General features: G+C 44.1%; 1 protein-coding gene across 1 annotated transcript in view; it reads left to right on the top strand.

Annotated features, from left to right (window-relative positions):
- Nucleotides 1–20,144, top strand: part of KIF26B (kinesin family member 26B) — a 313,880-nt gene that overhangs the window by 281,940 nt on the left and 11,796 nt on the right. Inside the window, exons 11-12 of the mRNA XM_074818335.1 lie at nt 3,426–3,588; nt 4,760–8,201. Of these exons, the coding sequence (XP_074674436.1) occupies nt 3,426–3,588; nt 4,760–8,201 (3,605 nt within the window). The remainder of the gene's footprint in view (nt 1–3,425; nt 3,589–4,759; nt 8,202–20,144) is intronic.

Genomic DNA, 20,144 nt, shown 5'->3' with positions numbered 1-20,144 from the left:
TAGGGTTCCTTATGGTAGCTATTGAGGGATTCAGAAAATAGTACTGTAAGTCCTCCAGTAGCTGCTGTAATGTGAGAGGGTGGAAATATGGAGGAGGTAAGGGAGCAGCAGGAAGAAGAGAGAGCTCCTCTCCACATGGAGGGCGGCTATTCCGTGGAGTGAACTGGAACTTTCTGACTGGCAATCTGCACAGTTCTTCCTTTCTGGATCCTCTGTACTGTACCTGCTGACATACTTCCTAGAGACATCTGAGTTTGGTTTCCTGCACCCAGGGCTCCTGCCTCTGGACTTTTCCAGAGATAGAGCTTTGCATACTTTATTTTGGGGTTTTACCTCTGTGGGATGTATGAATAGTATTTAGTAGTATTTTGCTGTAGCCATGATGATCTAATGAGTTAGGCAAGAAAAGGTTTACAAGTAAGGGTAATATGTTTTATTAGATCAAGTGATGCACTTAGAAAAATGAGATAACTTTTAAGTACTGAAAAGGCTGCAGAACTGATTACTGATATACAGGTTTGGAGTCTGAAGTGTGGTATCCTGACCCCACCTTCATTGTTCTCTGTGTATTATATCCCCATATTCATGATGTCCAAAACTATAAAAACATTAGCTGATGGGATAGAAATACATTTAAGATGAAGGCAGGTATATAAAATGGGGTCATTGTGCTACTCTGGCATTTTATTTTATTGCTTTTGGAGCAGAATAGGAATGTACCATTAGCATTCCTGAAGATGTCCCATTTGGTATAAGGACATTGTTGCCTTTCACTATACTGGTATGAGAAATCTGGGACCTTCTGCAAGCCAGCCTCTGCTTAATACAGTGAGCAACATGCACCCAGGAGCAGCAGCCCTTCTGTGAGCTTCTTCAAAATTTACTGTGTCTTAGTTTAGTCTGCACAGTCAGAAGATCAACAAAGGTCTTCCTTCTCAAAGCCCTTCCAGTGCAGAAGTGCCGACCTTCTCTTTGTAAAAATTCTGCTTTCAAAGGAAATTTTGCTTTTGCAAACACCAGCTCATGAACCACCTAATGAAACAATTCAGAGCCTTTCTTTTTTTACAGGCAGAAATGCCATGTCAGCATTCAGAAGAACAAAGCATCTACTTTGTGTCTCACTGTCTGTCAAGCAAATTTCAGTAAGATATCCAAAATATTTTACCAATATTTTACTTGATGAGGATAGGGTGAGTTAAAAATTAAGCCACACATTTTTGTGTTATGTTCTCTTTGATTTTCTTTCTTTCCTTTAGGAGTTAGTAGGTGCTATTGTGAGAGATCAGTCAACCTTGAACAGGTGAACTTGTCTTATGACAATATCCAGAACTGATAAAAATCTGCGTTTAGCAAAATTCTTCCTCTTTATTTTATTTTTCAGAGTATAATAGTGACATGAGGCTGGTTATTTTGTCTGGGTGTAAAGTGAAGTTGATAGTCAAGATGCAGACTGTGCTGCATGAGCAAACTCTGAAATTAGAAATCAGTGTTGGCTGGGCTTTTTTGCTGCTAGGTTTCAGGCTTTAATCCTAATCAAATCTGCCCTTTAGTTCCTGTCTCATATATGTCAGAAGATCATTTGAATTATAGAATAGGTATTTCCTCTGTATCGTCATTCTTCTTGCAAGTGTCTATTTCAGTACAAGGCAGATGGCACAATTATTTTATATTCATAATGCATATACCTCTAGGAGAGCTACACCGCAGTGTGCTGATGCTGGCTGCATGGGTTATGTATTCTCAGGAGACCAACATGTTCAGACTGTAGTCTTTTGCCCTTTCCCCTGTCGTCTCATGTTTTGCTATGATAGAAGCACTAACAAATGAAAGGCTTGTTATTGATTTCTGTGCAGATGTTAATAATTTCTGTGTAACTCTGCATTGGAGTGGCAGTAACTGATGTACAAAATTTGACATCTTAATTATTCCTTGATGGAAACGAGGGCCACTAACCTGAGATACAGCAGCCTATTAACTCTGGATCTGTGGATTCAAAGCAGCCTTAGGTCACAAGTGAAATGAGTGAGGCTGTCTTAGTATAGTCTTTATGGATGTTTGTTTGCTTCTCAGAAACACCAGACTGTCTTCAGTGTGTCTGGAGCAGATGGAAGCAGAAATCCTGAAACAAAAAATGTTTTACTTCCAGTATTGCTAGCCTAACTGAAATCACAAGAACTGGAAATCTCAGGAGAAACACAATTTATGAGCTCCACAGACTTATTGCTAGATGCATCAAAATATGCATCCCAAATGCTGTTGTTTACTCAGTCAAAAAGAGAGGTTCAAGAATTTCAATGTTTGTCAGTCCCATCCAGTAAGCATAGCTTCAGTTCCCAGCAGTTGCAGCTTTATGCAGAATTCCCGTGAGCTGGAAATGTTAAGCAGATGACCAAGGGCACACATGCACCACAGGTCATTAGTAGATATTGGAGCGTGAGCCCCCAAAAATCTGATCCCCAGCCAGTGAAGGTATTGCTATCATTACAACAGTGAAAGCAATTCCTTTAGCAATAGGTAAATATCAGGCTGTTGTTGTCTTTGCTTTCAGCCATAGGTAGCTATCATCCACAACTTTTAGTGTAGGAGAGGCTCTCTTCAAGAGGATGCCATTTCCCAACTATTATCCTGTTGACCTGTATACCTTGTAGCTAAAGCTCTCTTAAAAAATTATATAATGCATTTCTGACTACAGGATTAGATGACCACCACAGAAGCATTACATATGCATCATTGTGCTGTTAAAATCCATATTCTTAGTCCAGTCACAGACAGCCCCACAATAAGGCATCAGTGTTTCAAAAGCTATCCTATGCTGAACAATAGAGTAAATGGCAAGAACAGAAAATTTGATTTCTGCCTCAGTGGAAGAAAAGATCTAATATGAAAGAACAATTGTGCAAAGTCTTAAGGCTTGATTGTTTTGTATTTCACCAGCATCATCCAAAATTAATTTCGGTGATTTAACTATTATTATTATTGAGTTACACAGTGCCCTAGAAGGCAAGAAAAAATTTGAGTTCTCTAATCTAATCCACTACCCTCTTGTCCTCCAGACCTGGGCCAGAGTTTGTTTGCCCACTGTGCGCTGGAAAGGGCAGCAGTTTGGTGTTTGCTGCAGCAGCTCCTTAACAGAGTCGCCAATGCTGGTCTGCATCTCTGAATTGGCAGTGGTAACACTGCAGAAGGACTGAGGCCAGAAGAAGACAGAAAGGGGGAACTGGGAAGGGGAAAGAAGTTTAAATTGTAGTCCAGGGTCTTTCAGCCTGCTCAGCTGCAGACACAACATAGTGCAAACCTGAAGAAGGAAACTAATTAGGATTCCATTAAAAAGAGGAGAAAAAATCTTCCTGAGACCCAAGACACATCACGATGGTCAAAGTGAAACCTTGCTCGCTAATGTAGCCTTAATTCATTTTATTTTGCAGAGACAGCAAGCTCACCATGTTGCTTCGGGAATCCTTGGGGAATATGAACTGCCGCACCACAATGATAGCTCACATTTCAGCCGCTGCGGGGAACTACGCAGAGACACTGTCCACTATCCAGATTGCATCTAGGGTCCTCAGGATGAAGAAAAAGAAAACTAAGGTAAGACAATATGTAACTTCCTTCTGGTAATGGTGGAGGAGGGAGGAAGAAGGACGCTGAAGGATCCTTAATAGGGTAGAGCAGCACGTAACAAAATCAGTAATCAATTCCAAAGTGCGTGGGTTGTGTGTGCCCTGTCCTAGGCAAGTGGCTTAGAGTACGTGAGCAGAGGCTAGGGGGGTTAACGCTTCAGCTTCAGATACAGAAGAGTAAGTTCAGACATATCTCCTATAGCAGGGTTGTAAGCTGGACTCATTTAATGACATAGCTGTCAGACAGCATTTATTTTCAGTTATGCTCTTAGTGCTAATGATATAATAAGGAATGAAACTGCTGTAGAGTTAAAGAAAATTGGGATTAATGAAGAATTAGATCCTTGGTGCTTCCCAGACAGAGCAGGAGCAAAACAAATGCAAAGCAGTGTGCCCATTGCCAGCATTGATGCCCCTTTTATTCCCACTGCTTCTAAATATGGGTGACAGATTTTCCAAGAAGTAGAGTGAAGATGGGCTGTAACAACTTCCATGTTTTAGAGTCCTGGTTCCTTCTGTACAACTTATGGTGTGAACTGGGAACAATGAGTGAATTTTGTGCATTTCATTTAAATTGACAGCCTGTGGATTGACAAAACGTTTTTTGTCAATGGATTGAAGAGAGGCAAGTGAAGGGATTCAGTTCACACACCATCACAGCAGTGTGTCTCCAGAGAACTCTGAGTGCCCGTTATACAATTCCACACACTGGTAGTATGACCAAATGGGGATTGTCTTTATTTTCTGTGTGTTATTTGTGTAATGAGTTTTCATGTTCTCTTCACATACATGCACACACACACAAACACACACACAGAAAATCAGCAAAGCCTTTGCCAAATATCTGATTTCTTTGTCCAGGCTCAATTAAGAGAGGGATCCTAATCCATTTGTTCTGTAATTTTTTTTTGAAGTCTCATGATTTTGAGCGGGACACAGAGTTGGGGCATTGGGTTCTCCATTGAACACTGTTGTGTCTTTGCTGTAGGACTGTGGATAAGAAGCTTCAGAGCTCTGTGCCTTAGTTTAGAGATTTCCCAGTTTAGATGTGACTGTGACCTTTTTGTGTATGCGCTTTGTGCAAGGAGCTGTTTGCGATGTTGAAATGTCATGATCTCTCTCTCTCTCTCATATTGCAGTACACATCGAGTTCTTCTGGAGGAGAGAGCTCTTGTGAGGAGGGCAGGATGCGGAGGCCAACCCAGCTGAGGCCTTTCCATTCTAGAAACACAGTGGACCCAGACTTCCCTATTTTGCATTTATCAAGTGATCCTGATTATTCGTCCAGCAGTGAGCAGTCATGTGACACAGTGATTTACGTTGGCCCCAATGGCACTGCCCTTTCTGATAAGGAACTGACAGATAATGAGGGTCCCCCTGACTTTGTTCCCATAGTTCCTGCTCTGCAAAAGACCAAAACCGAGGGCAGGTTGGAGGAAGTTAGTGAATCGGGGCCCAGCACATCTGAAAGAGACTGCCTGAAGTGCAACACCTTTGCAGAGCTCCAGGAGAGGCTGGATTGCATAGATGGCAGTGAAGAGACCGACAAATTTCCCTTTGAAGAGATGCCTGCTCAGTTTAGCTCAGACCAGATGTCTAAGTGCTCTGTCTCAAGCCAGCTGGCAGAGCTTAGCCACTTATCAGAGTCAGATAAGGAAGATATGATGCCAGAATGTCAGCATCCTGATAGAGAAGCCAAGGAAAATATAAATGCAACACCCAGCAAAACTAAGAGAAATCACTCCCCTGTTCCATCTGGAGCTCTTACTAATGTTTCAACTCCTTCTTCTCCCAGGAGTGTAACAGGCAGCTCTAGTAAAGAGCTTAGCTCTTGTCAGTTAGCACACAGCACGAGCTTGCAGAGCAGCAGAGAAGGTCTCAACACCTGCGGATTTGTGGAAGGCAAACCTCGGCCAATGGGTTCTCCCCGGCTTGGCATTGCGAGCCTCTCGAAGACATCTGAATACAAGCCACCAACTTCTCCTTCCCAGAGGTGCAAGGTCTATACACAGAAAGGAGTCCTGCCCAGCTCCGCTCCCCCACCAGCTCCCCTGAGTAAGGATACTGGAATGACATCTAGTGAATCTTTATTGCAGCCAGAAATCCGGACCCCACCTGTAGGCATGAGCCCTCAGATCATGAAGAAGTCTACGTCCTCCAGGAATGGGGATTTTGAAGAGACTATTCTTGATGAAGATCGGCAACAAAGCATTTCTCCAGAATCCAAGAAGGAGATTCTGAGCACCACCATGGTGACTGTGCAGCAGCCGTTAGAGCTGAATGGAGAGGACGAGCTCGTGTTCACCCTTGTAGAAGAGCTAACCATTAGCGGGGTCCTTGACAATGGGCGCCCAACCAGTATTATCAGTTTTAACAGTGACTGCTCTGTGCAGGCTTTGGCCTCTGGATCTAGGCCAGTCAGTATTATCAGCAGCATATCTGAAGATCTTGAATGTTACTCCAGTGCAGCTCCTGTGTCTGAAGTCAGCATCACACAATTCCTTCCACTTCCAAAGTTGGGCCTGGATGACAAATCCCAGGATGATGACAGCAGGCGCTCATCCATCAGTTCTTGGTTGAGTGAAATGAGCACAGGGAGTGATGGTGAACAGTCGTGCCACAGTTTCATAGCCCAGGCATGCTACGGGCATGGGGAAGCAATGGCAGAACCCCCTGTCTCAGAGTTTGCAAGCACCATACAAAGTGCCAGCATGATCTGTGTAAGTGACAAACAGAAGCCAGTGACTGACAACATGCTTATACTGTCGGAAATGGGGGAGGAAACTTTCGGCAAAGTGCCACCCATCAAAGGCTGTAAAATATCAGCTCTAGGGAAAACTACTGTCACAATCAAAAACACTGCAAGCCTCAGCAGCTGTGAAGGCTACATCCCAATGAAGACAAACATTACAGTGTATCCATGTATTGCCGTTAATCCCTTCAAAGCACAAGACACTGATGATGCTGTACCAACAGTAGCTGCAGACACAAAGGTTGCTCATCCCCATGACGAGAAGGAATCCAGTGCTAAGAAGGACATCAAATTTGAAGACCCTTGGCTGAAGAGAGAAGAAGATGGAAAAAAGGACAACTCTGGAAGCAGTGATGTGCCAAGGCCTGACATGACCACAGTTTCAGCCAAGCCTGAGCACAGCACAAAGCAGTCCTCAGCAGACAGGTTTAGCAGCAGTAGCAGCAGTGGGGACACCTCTATCTCCCCAGGATCTGACAGTCTAAAGAGGATTGTGGATGGGTGTGAAGTGGCAGCGTCCAGCTGTGCAACCCAAAGCCCTGTTCATTCCAGTGATGGCTTGAAGAATGGCAGCCTCCCTCGAGGGCTCCCGAAGGCAAGCAAGCCGGAAGAGCCTGACAGTCACCTCCATCCTACTGCCACTGACAGCGCTGGAGTCGGGTCTCCTGCACTACCCCAGTTTTCTAAGGCTAGCCTTGACAAGAAAATGGCCTCTCCCAAACACTGTGTCCTCACTCGTCCCAAAGGGACACCTCCTCTGCCACCAGTGAGAAAATCAAGCTTGGATCAGAAGAACAGAGCCAGCCCCCAGCACAGTGCAGCCAGCAGCACCACAAGCAGTCCCTCCAGCCAGCCTGGGTCCTTCCTGGCCAGCTTTCCTGAGGAGCTGAATGCCAAACAGAAGGGCCCTGGCATCGACAGCAGCAGCAACAACAACAGCAGCAGCAAGCTCTTCAGTGCCAAACTGGAGCAGCTCGCCAGCAGGACCAACTCCCTCGGGAGGTCCACGGGAAGCCACTATGAGTGTTTGTCACTGGAAAGAGCAGAAAGCCTGTCCTCTGTGAGCTCCAAAATGAGCCCTGGCAAAGACACCACCATGCCTAGGGCTGGAAGGAGCCTCAGTCGCAGTGTCATGTCCTCACCCACTAACTCAGGCCTCTCCCAGTCGGCAGGTGCCTCCCCGAAAGCCAGCCAGTCGAAGATCTCTGCAGTCAGCAAGCTCCTGCTGGCAAGTCCCAAGGCCCGCAGCCTGTCTGCCTCTGCCACCAAAACGCTTAGCTTCTCGACCAAGTCTCTGCCTCAGTCTGTAGGCCAGAGCTCCAGTTTGCCTCCAAGTGGGAAGAACATGTCCTGGTCAACGCAGTCACTCAGCAGAAACCGAGGCTCCAGCCTTGCTTCTAAATTGCCCCTTCGGGCTGTCAATGGGCGGATTTCGGAGCTGCTCCAAGGGAGCACCAGTGCCAGAGGCTTACAGCTGCGGGGAAGCTCAGAGGCAGACGAGCGTGGGGGCCTTCCCGGAGATGAGAAGCCAGCTGTTCACATACTGCCTTCACCTTACAGCAAGATCACACCTCCTCGGAAACCTCACCGCTGCAGCAGTGGTCACGGGAGCGACAACAGCAGTGTCCTGAGCGGGGAGCTGCCCCCCGCCATGGGGAAAACAGCCCTCTTCTACCACAGTGGGGGGAGCAGCGGCTACGAGAGCATGATGAGAGACAGCGAGGCAACAGGGAGCGCCTCTTCAGCACAAGACTCCATGAGCGAGAACAGCAGCTCTGCGAGCGGCAGGTGCCGAAGTCTCAAAAATCCAAAGAAACGATCAAATGCAGGTAAGCTTGCAGTAGAGTGAAGGAGGGATGCAGATCAAAGCAGATAACTAGTACATGGTGGGCAGGCTAGCCCTAAAGGTTAGCTAAATCAGTACCAGCTGTATCTCTTGGCAGAAAAGTGAGGCCAGGGTCTGAGTTTCTTCATTTTGCAACATGCACAAATCCTTTGTGTGGTTGCATTGCCTTTGCAGTGGAGTCTCTCCCACACCCTTTTCACTTAGGTTTAGTTCACATGAACAGAAGGACATTTATCCCCAAAACTGGTTAGTATTGCCAAGGACAACCACATTCAGGTATTTATTTATACAAATATTCTTCTAATTTGATTCCAGAAAGATGCCTTTGTGAGGTGGTGAAATGGAAGTGTTATTCTTAAGCACTTTGGGCACAGACTTCCCTCTTGGTATGCACATGTTTCAGCAGCACAAGACCACTAAGTTCCTTCTTCCCACCTAGAGGATGGAACAAAGTTGTGCCCATGCCACTTGAAGGGTCTTATCCTGCCTCTGAGACTTGTTTTTTAACTTTTGAGTCCTTTTTTTCCCAGTAATTTATTGATAACAAATAATACATTATGTTAATAATAATATATGGAAAACTGCACTGAAGCACTTGCAAATCTGAAACCTTTTTAGCAATCATAGAAAGGATCAGAAATAATTCATCTTTGTTCAAATATAATCCCCAGTAGCTTTCACACTACATTGGGACTTTTTAATTAGACAACAAGACCCTTCTGGGTCATACCAAGAGTCTCTGCAGTTGCAACTGGTACATCTTCCCACCAGAACGAGTTTCAGAAAATTGCAGGACAGCAATGAGGAGTATCCATCAGCTAGTCACCTCACCTTTTTCCTGGGTACTGTCTTCCCAACCTGAAGTGCGAACCCTGCCTAACCTACTTTTGAAAAAAATGCACATTGGCTTTGGAACTGGTGTGCACAGGTATGTGAAATACCAGTGACTACTTATCCTACAGTAGTGCTGGCTGTCCAAAATGTGTTATTCTCATAGAGTTCCTAATTCACCAGTCATTCCACTTGCTGTGATACTCACCTCTGGGATTTATTTGCAGTGAACAAACTGAGTAATGCATAACTCTCCCTTTCTTTATGCTCTTGACTGTGGTAGCAGGAAGAACATGTGCAGCACAGATGTGAATACAATAGATACTGCTATTAAAACCATATCCATGGCTGATTGTACTTGTTCAGAGGATGCATCTGAAAGTGATCACTCTACACAGTGCAAGCACAGACCGAGTGACGAAATAATCTTTCTGAAGTTAACTTTGCATTCTGTAAGAAAGCCTCTTTCCTATCCCTTCAGTTTACATGGTAATAAATTGATTTTCCTCTTTCTGAGGAGCTGTTCCTCTAATAGCTCCTTTCAAATATAAACTTTTTACTAGTAACTTGCAAAAAAAAGATTTGTGTGTTGTGAAAAGGAAGACAAAGCTGTCCACAGAGATGGCATTTGTGAAAACTGGATTGTGTCTTGTGGAGAAGATGCCTATATAATATGGACTTTTTCCATGGGACATTTAGATCCAAAAATTTATCAAGTTCTGTGAAAACAGGAAGCTGTGCAGATGAGGGAACAGAGAGAAAATGGCAATGTAGATTTATCCTTATTAGACACTAGAAAGCATCCCCACTTTCCTAGGGGAGATACTTTAAAAAAATACTAGGAGAAAATCTTCAGGCAGAGCCTGCATATTCTTTAGACTCCAGAGTTCATCCCAAACCTAAATCAGTAGAAGACCAGGATTTGTTTACTCTGATACTCATAAAGCTAGTTGTTTCATTTCACTTCTCTCTGCTGTGATAGCACATTGGAGGCTGGACAAGGCTGGAGATATGAGTGAGAAAAATGTCTTTGTGCTGTAATGACAAAAGAGCTTCAGATCTGTGTGCTGTAATTTATACTAGGGTTATATTTTGACTCACAACTCTGGCTTTCAATAGCCCCTGTGCCGGACTGAACATTGTGTCAGTGGCCATGAAAAGGGAGTTATGAAGAGAGAACTGTTTGAGACTCAGGTTTCAGGTTGCTCTTGTAGCAGTCTAGAAGACACACCTGAAGAGAAGAGACTTTTCCATGGTCTAGCCTGCCTTGAGCCTACCTGGCAGAGTAGTGACACTGGTTTGTCATGCTGTGCAGGTATGCAAAGGCTAAAAAGGTATGCAAAAGTGAGGGGGTGAGCAGGAACCTTTCCTTCATGGGGAACATGGGGAGTCTAAGCTTTGCTGCCATCTTACTGCTGTGTAACATCTGACCTTTTTCACCAAATACACCTTTTTTGGCTGGTCAACATTAATCTCTTTGTTCTAATCTCTTGTGTGGGTTAGTTCCTCTCTCCTTGGTCAGCAATGTTGCAGATATATACCTGTTGCTGGACTTGAATCTCTGGGGTGGAGGGTTTTCAGTGGAGGGCCTGTGTCCCCGGAAGTTGCCTGACCCATTGGGCTTGGCATAGGCCAGCACATTGACCTGCCTCAGAGTAATTTACAAAGCTTGTCTCTTAATTCAGCCTGTCACCTGATGTGGAGAGATTCTGAGTGTATCATCTCTAATACTTTACTTTTGAGAGTGATTCCCTATATCAGCAAGTAATTCCTGTATTGTTTTGAATGACTTGTATTTGTGTATAAATACAACCAGGAGTTTTATGCAAATTAAAAAAAATTAAAAATCTTTACTACCTTCCATATCTCTAGCAGCAAGCCACTGGCCAGAAATTAATAAAGCTTCACTATCTTATAACCCAGCTCCTGTTTGCATTTGGTCCTGCAGGAGTGAAATCATAATTCTGTTTTGATGTGTTTGATAATAGTATAATTTTTCACATGTCAGCAGATTTATGATGGCATAAAACCAGGATTATGACTTCAGTGCAGGAGAACATGAAGGAGGAGCTGAGATATAAGGGAGAATAGAGCTGTTCACAAATATATTTTTCTTATATAATAAACAAACAAAAAAAAAAAGTAAAGGTTTGCAATCTTTCATCCTCTGTAATATCTCCTTTCTATAGGTCTGTTCTAGTGTGAATGTTCTCTCTTAAGGAACACTTTCTAATGAAAAAAATAGCAAACAAAGGTTCTGAGCTCTTAAAAGACAGATATTATTTTAATACATAGTGTCAAGAGCATTGGACCTTTCCTGATTTGCGGTCACAGATCCACTGTGCTGTAATGGATATGGCACTATAGATATGCTCATTTCAGGTCAGGCAACCTTGTCTACTTTATTTATGATTATTATTAACAGAAATGCTAGCTGCCAGACACAATCAACATGAATCAGCCCAAGGCCCCTGTAAGAGGAGCTATAAAGAGTCTTTAAGAGAATCACCAGCAGCCCTGTCAGATCTCACAATTACTTTTGAAGTTCTGACACATTGGAGAGACACCATTTTTTTCTTGAGATTAAGATCTTGTCTTTCAATGCTCTTAAGTGCGTTATATGTATGTGTAGGTGCTTCTGCCCTGGATGTCATACATGAAGCATCAGACCTACACTGACAGCTTTTGAAAGATAAAGCTAGCTCATATCCTTCAATGTTACCCTCAGGTTAAATTTTGGGCTCTGCCTGGGTACCTGTACAGTTCACAGACAGACCAATATGGTGTGTACAAAATTAAAAGAAAATTAAAAAAAAAAAAAATGCCTCTTGCATTCTGCTACCTATTGAAAAATCATGTGTTTACATCATGAAGCTCATAAGCCTTTCCCCTGAAGCTAACCTATCCATTTAATAAACATTCCCATCTTTCTAGCGTTTAATATTGGTCCTATAACATCATGTCAGCATATATTGCCCCAAAGTGACTGCTTATGGCAGAAACAGAGCTATTTAGCCCTGATCTATGGCTGTGCATTTCAAAGCTTTGTACAGCTGCTCTTTAATCCACCCTGTGGTGTAAGCATTATTCCAGACCCCATTTTACAGATGGAGAAATGAAGGCAGAGAACTTTGCTGACTTGCCCGATGCCTACAACTAAGTGAGAGCCAGATCCAGGGTTAAATTACAGGCACCCTTGACTCCTAACCTCAACCCCAAGTGACTTGGCTGCACATCCTCCCCCACCCTTGCTGAGCAGAGGAGAGGAGGGTTTCATTTGTTACTTTCTTTTTGCATCAGGCCCTTCCTCCTTCTCCGCCCACAAGCATCTCTGCAACTGTGTTTTCTCGGATTTCTTCACTCACTTCATTAGCCTTTCCCCTGTAAGAAACAATTGACATCTCAGCCATATTTTTGGCTCAGACTCTAGTCTCCTCTCTCTTGGGTAGGCAGTGCTGTCTTGAGCAGGGCACTGAAGTGTTAGGGCATGGTTTGTACAGTCATCGCTAACACCAATTATATACTGTTTTTTAAAACCTCCAAAACATCAAGTGCTATGTCCAGTGCTGCTCCATGGAAAGGCAATGATAAGGGTGCTTTTATAGTACATACTCCTGTATGTGATCAGGAAATGCATTCCAGCTGAATTTTGTTTTACCAGAGCCATATCTGTATCCTGGGAACACAGCAGGTATGAGAGGGATGCAGGTGGGGTGGCAGATTAGGACTTCCAAGATCTATGTTGTATTCTCTGGTGTGCTGCTGGTTTGCTGTATTGCCTTGGGCAACTTGTGTAATTTCTGTGTTCTCTGGTCACCAGCTCATAAAGCTAGATAATGGTGTTGTGGAAAAAGTAACAGTAGGGTCCTTAGATCAGAAGTGTTACCTCCCTGCTTTTTGCTCTTCTTTGGTTTTTAGCATCTTTTCCCTAGTTTAGTTTGGATGTACGTGGGCATTACTTTAAAGTAATTCTCAATGCAAAACATCACTGGATGATTTCAGAGATACAGCTTTGGTGTTATCTCCAGGTCCTGCCCACTGTGAGCTAACAGCAAAGCAAGAAAGAGCCCAGGCTCTAATGAGGTTTACACAGTAAAGCCAGGTCCTGTTTGCATGCTCATGTAATGTGCACGAATGCCTTGTTTCTGCCTTTTACCACCCTTTCCTACTGATGTTATTTACCAGTTCCTGTCCCCTACAGTGTTTCACATCTGCCCTGGGGACAGCAGAACAGGAGGGGCTCTGAGACGTTTCATCATAGACGAGGCTTTTCATGGAGACCACAGAGATCTTCCTGAGGCTGTTTTCTTTCCTGTTCCCTTTGGGAATAGGGTTGGGTGCCTTAAGAGAGTCCCCATCCCATGTGACATTGTTAGACCTAAGGGTTGCAGTCTATCACTGCTTGCAGCGCTCTGCTGAGATGAGACACACCTCTGCCAAGGAGTGTGTCTCCTTTGATTTCTCTAGTTGAGGTTTTTTGGAGCTGAGTCTGAGCCTGGAGCTTTACTGGTGCTGGGGCTGGTGCCAGCAGGGTGAAACTCTCAGGGCTGCACTTAGTGGCCCAGGCAGGCTTTGGGGAGCAGCAAGTGTGCAGCATTCGTAAGGCACTGGTGGGGCCCGCTGCCTGTTGGCTGGTATGCAAAGACCCACTCACAGGGGCAGAGACCCAGGACTCGGGCATAAGAGGAGGATGTGGGAAGGAAGGAGACAGTTGAAGAGGTGAGGCATAGGAGAGAAAGTCCTTACCTGTAAAGTGCTTTCAAGTTGGGTCAGTCTGGGCCAGTTCAGCCTTCCTGAATGTTGAGTAACAGTGAGAATCAGAAAACAAAAATCTACAGGATGCTATTGAAAGTAAGGCCAAGTAGAAATGAGATTGGGGGAAAACTAAGGTTTCCAAATGCTGAATTCCTGAAGTTTAAACCTGTGCCCTGAGTTGGAGTTGTGTGTATCAGCATTTGCAGGATCCTGCTCTTGTCAGTCCAGGATAGGATTGGCATGCGTGTATGTGTGTGTGTGTGTGTTTGTGCACATGCTTTAATCTTCTTTGCACGGGGAACCTGTCAGACTACAGATAATTAAAGATTCCAGCAACAGCATTTTATGGGTTTTGCAGTAAAGTTTCATGACTCCTTACGGCTCTTTCTCAGTACTAAGTTTCACCACCAAAGCAGAGCAAATTGCTACATGATTTTAAACACTTTAATAAAAAGACAGACTGCTAAAACATGACAATAATTATCTATAATTAGAATCCGTTTTTCTCTTACTTGTGTGCTCTGGCTTTCACTGGTGGGATGGTTTTAAAGATGGAGATTTAGAGGTTCTTGGAAAGCCCTGAAAACTCTATATTCGAACATAGTCACTCTCTGGAAGCACTTAGCCCTGCCTACAAAAGCAACAGAAAAAGCCAGCGGCTGAATCCGCAGGCTGTAAATTATGAAAGTCCATCTCCAACCAATATTGCAAAGCATCACATTTTGAAACGTGGCCAAAATGATAATGGTGAAACAAAACACCAACAAAAAGAGTCTGAGCTTTTCTTGTTGAATCCAAGTGAAAAGGAATTTGGTTCATGTTTAGATTGCCTAAGGCACAGTGTGGGGAGCTGAAAATTGCCCTTTGTATCACAAAGCCGTAGGGCATCTCCAGCATTTCTACTTTAACTTGCTTACAAGTGATGGTAGCTAATTGATACCCTGCATTATACCTTTACTATAACAAAGGATGTTTAGAATTATACAGGCAAAAGCTGTTTGCATACAGGTGACCACTTTGTGCATGTGACTGCTGGCTGGACAGCCCTGGGGGGGAGCAGAGGGAGGAGAAGTGCAGGCTTCAGCTCCAATTTTTTTTTGTTCATTAAAACAACAGCATTGATTTTCCCAGGTCAAAGCCAGGCCATTTCATGCAGCAAATCTGTGTTGAAAGGGATCAGAGTAATCATTTTTTACACGCTTGACTACTGCATGCCAGCACTGAGCTTTCAGCCACATGAACATAGGAATGATTTAATAGAGGAAATGGCAGCAGGCTATTGTGAACGGTGAAGGCTCCATGTAACATGCATGACTGAGTCGCACACCATTAGGCTGAGTGTAAATAAAACCTGCTCCTGACACTGCCACAGAATTAGCTCACTGGAATGCCTCTGCCACTGTCCTGTTGCGAGCTAATGCTCTGGCTGCAGAGCCCCTTCCCCCTCCAGCCTCTGCCTTTGCTGCCCAAGCGACTGGGCAGCTATTTAGTGTGATACTGTAGTGATACTGTAGTATTTAACCAGTTCCTTAAATAGTAGCACAATGCTGACAAATACCTGTGAAACCAAAATCCAGTTCGAAGTGAGATAAATATTTAGAAGAGACTGGGGTTTTTTTGCTAGGGATTGTGGGTGCTGAAAAGTCGCCCTCCTCCCCCCCCCACCCCGTGATGGGCATCTGCATCTTCCCTGGAGTGTCTCCCAGATTACTTGTCACAGCAACCCAAGGAGGGTGCTTCCTGATCTGATTTCAGCAGTGCTCATTCACCAGCTCTAAACTGCCCTGAAAAGCTCCTTTTAAAATGAGACAGTAAATCAGGAAGCAAAGTTAAGAAATGATCTGGGCAGGTAGAAAAAATAGGAGTAGGCTCTACGTCAGCATGTTCTTTATACCAGTACAGAAGCAACATATCTAACATAGGTATGGATGGAAGATTATAAACAAGGCTTGCTTTATTCCCATGTACAGAAAGCAGTGATTTCTAGCCTTAAGTGTCCTTGTACTTCAACAGCAGGACTGCACATAAGTCAACACAGAATATGGCCTGAATTATTTCAGAGTGAGGTGGACATAGATGATTTTCTTCTGAATGATGGATCCGGTCGGTGTTTCCTATTCCAGGTGTTCAGGTGCAACATGGTCCTTCCTATGTAATCTGAGATGCTAGGATGAGTGAATGCTGTTTGGATTTTCTGGCAATAAATGCCTGAATTCTTTCGTGTTTGTAGTACTGACCTGAAGATGGGCACCCTAAACACTTCTGGTGAAGTCTCCACACCATCAGAGGGGCCTTCCACTTGAAAGCATTGGCAATGTCTTCATTAATCGTGAGGGGAAATGTGCAAAATGTATGAAAAGCCAAGGACTGAATAGTTACGTGCTTTGCACTGGGGAAAGTGCACTATAAAATAAACTAGGAGAAAGGAGGTCAAAGGAATGGGGAGGAGTTGGTTCTGTCATGGACAATTGCCCATGAGGGCAGATCCCATTAGGAAATGGGAGTGAGAGAAGAAATCAGCAATGCATTTGCAACTCAAACAAAGCAGGAGCCCTGTTGTCAGACAGTGAGGAGCAGCAGGGAGAATAGGACAGATAATCTTTGCTAGTAAGCAAACAGTTGGATGCTACATTTGAGGTTAATTCTATTGCTACTGGAAGCACGATATTTCTTGGAAATGAAGCCACAGAAGGAACGGTGAGAGATTAGGGGCACTGCTTTACTTAGCCAGGATGGTTTTTTGTAATCACCTTGAGTTTGGATGGACTGTCTAGTGAGAAAAAAACCAAAATACTGAACAAAAGGTTCTGTGCAGAAAGGTAATTTTACCTCTCATAACGTTAAGTGCAGTGGGAAATAGCTTTGACTCCACATCCTGCCTTTGAGCACACACTATAAACTTCTGAAATTATGATATATCAAGTTACAGTTTCATTTTCTGTTTGAAACACCTTGAAATTTCATAGAATCATGGAATGGTTTGGGTTGGAAGGTACCTTAAAGATCATCTAGTTCCAACCCCCCTGCCATGGGCAGGGACACCTTCCACTAGACCAGGTTTCTAGGACTGCAGTTGTTTTGCATCCCATTCAGATGTATCCTGCTTTGAAGAGATATGCATCAGGCTTCTTTTCATGAAGATTTTGCATTTATACTTTTTGCCTTTACCTTTTTCACAGAAAAGATGCTCAGTCTGGAATGTGTGCTTGGAAAGCAATCTAAGGGGAACACTCCAAAATATACAGTACTTAAGCAAAACCAGACCTCTTAGAGTTTCTGCCCTGGTCAACACATACGTTTATGAGCACACATCCTTCTGCAGTTGGTCAATTTTGCTGAGATCAGTGAGTCTTCTTATCCTTAAAGTTACCCTTAGGTACCTAGCTGTCTTGGTCTGTGTTTCTCTGGGCTTATCCTTGCTGAAGTATGTTGTAGCTTCAGTGCCACTCTTCCGTCAGATCTGCTTTCACTCTGCACACCTTCACTGCTGTGTTACTTCCTTTATCTTAATTTTAACCTGGCCAAACGTTAACCTGTATCTCAAGGTAGAGCAACAGATCTGTTGCGAAAGCAAATATTGTATTCTGTGCACTTTCAGGGCTATGTCATAGTCTGATTGTTCATACTCCAGGTGGGCTCAAGAGGCATTATTCTGGGTGTGGATAAATTCAAACTAAGTGAAAAACATATCCTCCAAGACATTGTTTTACATGCTGTGTGGTCATAAATGAAAGTGTCATTATGCTGTCCTGGGTTCAGTTTACAGAGTTTCTTTCAGATCAATTTTTGGTATAAATTTCTTTTTTTAATGGAAGGATTAATCCCATTTCTGTGGTGGGAGGGCCAGCTGGTTTGCTGAGCTGCTGGGCAGGTCCCAGCCAGTGGGTCAGACGTGGGAGGGACCTGCCAAGAGCTGCTCCTGCTGAGCTCCTGGGCTGATCGCTGCCTTCATGCAGGGGAGTAGAGGAGTGATGTGTTGTGATTCCTACAAAGCATTTTATTTATTATACAGTCAAGATTTATGAGATCCTAACCCCATCAAGTGATCCCAATAAATTTGGGACTTCAAATGGGTATTTTCTATGTAAATGGAAAACTGTATTCATTTTAACAATTTAACTGTTGTGTCTGCATATGGATACGGATGAGCAAGCTGTCAGCTGCTTTGTGACACTCACCCTGAAGCTCTGCTTTGGCTGTATCTCCTTACTGATCCCAATTAAAGTGAAATCAGAAAAAACAGAGGCTAAATGGAGAGGTCAGTGGCAGGAGTCTCCTGTCAAAAGACACCATTATTTTCTGTATCTGGGCTAATAAGCAGCCTATTAATCAGTGCATGTTTAGAATAAAAAGGATTCAGTTTTGCCTCACTGCAGAGATGCAGATCTTTCATTTCATTTCTCCCCAAAGCCCTCTAAACCTCACATAAATCATCCTGAGTCAGCATTCAAGGCTCAGATAATAAGACATCCCTCTTTCTCTTTCTTCTCTGCCTCACATGTGGACATACGCCCCATGATGGAGCAGGGACACCTGCGCGGGCAGCCTCTGCATCCCGAAGGAGCCCTTGGGTGGGCGGCAGCAGCGAGTCACCAGGCCTCAGGCAGCTTTGCCCTGCCCCATGGCCCCAGCGTGCAGAGAGCTGGCAGCCTCACTTTGTTGTGATAGCCCACAGGCTGTCCAGGCACTTCTCTGGCTAGAAAACACTAATGAGCTCATGTTAGCATACCTCCTGCTACTACTGTAGTCTCTGCTGCCTCTTCTCCGAGGGATAAGCCCTATTAGCCAGAGCATCAGGTTGGAGCCCTCCTTCTAGAGCACAGGTTTCTGTTTCTCATTGAGCCAAATGGATATGAACGGGAACTAAATGTAAAAACATTTATCATCATCCCTGCTATTCATGCCCCCATGACATCTGTTTTGATTTGCTCCAAATAAGAGCCTCATGCTGTTCTCATGGCAAGGTGAATCGGAGGCATCCCCCTTCATTCCCAGAGTGTCTCAGACCTGGGCTTTGGCTCTGGTCAGAGAGGCAGTTCTTCCAGCAGGGATGGTTTAAAAGTGTCCCACTGCACAAGAAGGTAGTGTTAACAGCCACAGTGGGGAAAAAAGAAAGAGGGAAGAAAAAAGGAAGAAGATCAAACATCCCAGAAGAAGGCACTACCTTAGTCACAGTGCAGCCATGCGTGGGAGAGCTGGACAGAGGAATTTCCAGTCTGCTCAGTGGCTTCCTTGAAATGCTAGAGCTAGTCCATAGGCATGGCATGAAAGGAGATGTGATCACCAATGTGGGGCACAAAGTAAAAAGAATTAGCAGCACTTGGCTGCATTACAGAGGAGGTCAGATCTGATGCTTATAAATGTTGGCTCTGAAAGTTGATGAGCAGCAAAGATAGGAAACAGATTACTTTTACACTCAGACAAAATTTGAAAGACTGCTCCTGTGAGACACCATGGCCAAAAGCCTAAAAAGTATTTAAAAAAATATTTAATGCTTAAACCCTTTGGTCTTGAGTGACACGAGGGATTACTCAGTGCCCTTCACATCTAAGCAAGTGGAGGGCTCATTTCCCATGAGGGGCTGAGCCCATTGCAGGGTCTCTCCCTGCATGTAACAACATTTAATAGTCCACCACCCTGTCTCACCTCCCTTCAAGTATGCAGCTGCCTTTCTCTAGCATTGCTCACAAGAGTCACCCTTAGCATTGCAGTTCGTTGGGGTCTTCCCAAACTGTGTCTCTTGCTGTTGTCACTTTTTAGCTATGGTAATGGGTCAGGTCTTGCTTTTCCTTTTATCAACATCTGATTCTTCTCTTGATCGGGCAGTTTAATCTAGAGATTAGCTGAAATGCATTCAAGGTACGTGAATGCTGACATTGACTTCCAGTGACTGGTACCACAGCTCTAAAATAACTCCTTCTTGCTGGTATTTGTAAGGCTTCATTTGTTCTGGAATGGGCTTTTTTGCTGGGCTGCCGTTTGAGTAGTAAACACAACTGTGATGGGTGTCACAGGATGGGCTGTCCAGATCTCAGACTATTTGGTATACAGGGGCCTCGTAGAGCTCCCCGTCTATTCACCTCGGCTGTGCTCTCCTTTTCTTGCATAGAGTGGTCTCAGATGTATTCAAATAAAAGCTCTGTAACTAGGCTTTCCAGATAGACAGCAAGATAGGCTGTTCTCATCCATTTTAGAGCTAGCATTTACAGGTTAATTACTGGTTACTAACTGCTGGTTTCTAGCACAGACTGCTGCACTCAGAAATCAATGGGATAAGATGTGATAGTTTGCAAAGTCAGCAGAGAAACAGGCTCCCATGAATGAAACTAAACGATGCTTT

This window comes from Strix aluco, chromosome 3, assembly GCF_031877795.1.
Source record: "Strix aluco isolate bStrAlu1 chromosome 3, bStrAlu1.hap1, whole genome shotgun sequence".
Taxonomy (NCBI): Eukaryota; Metazoa; Chordata; class Aves; order Strigiformes; family Strigidae; genus Strix; species Strix aluco.
This window is presented reverse-complemented; position numbering and strand designations above follow the sequence as displayed.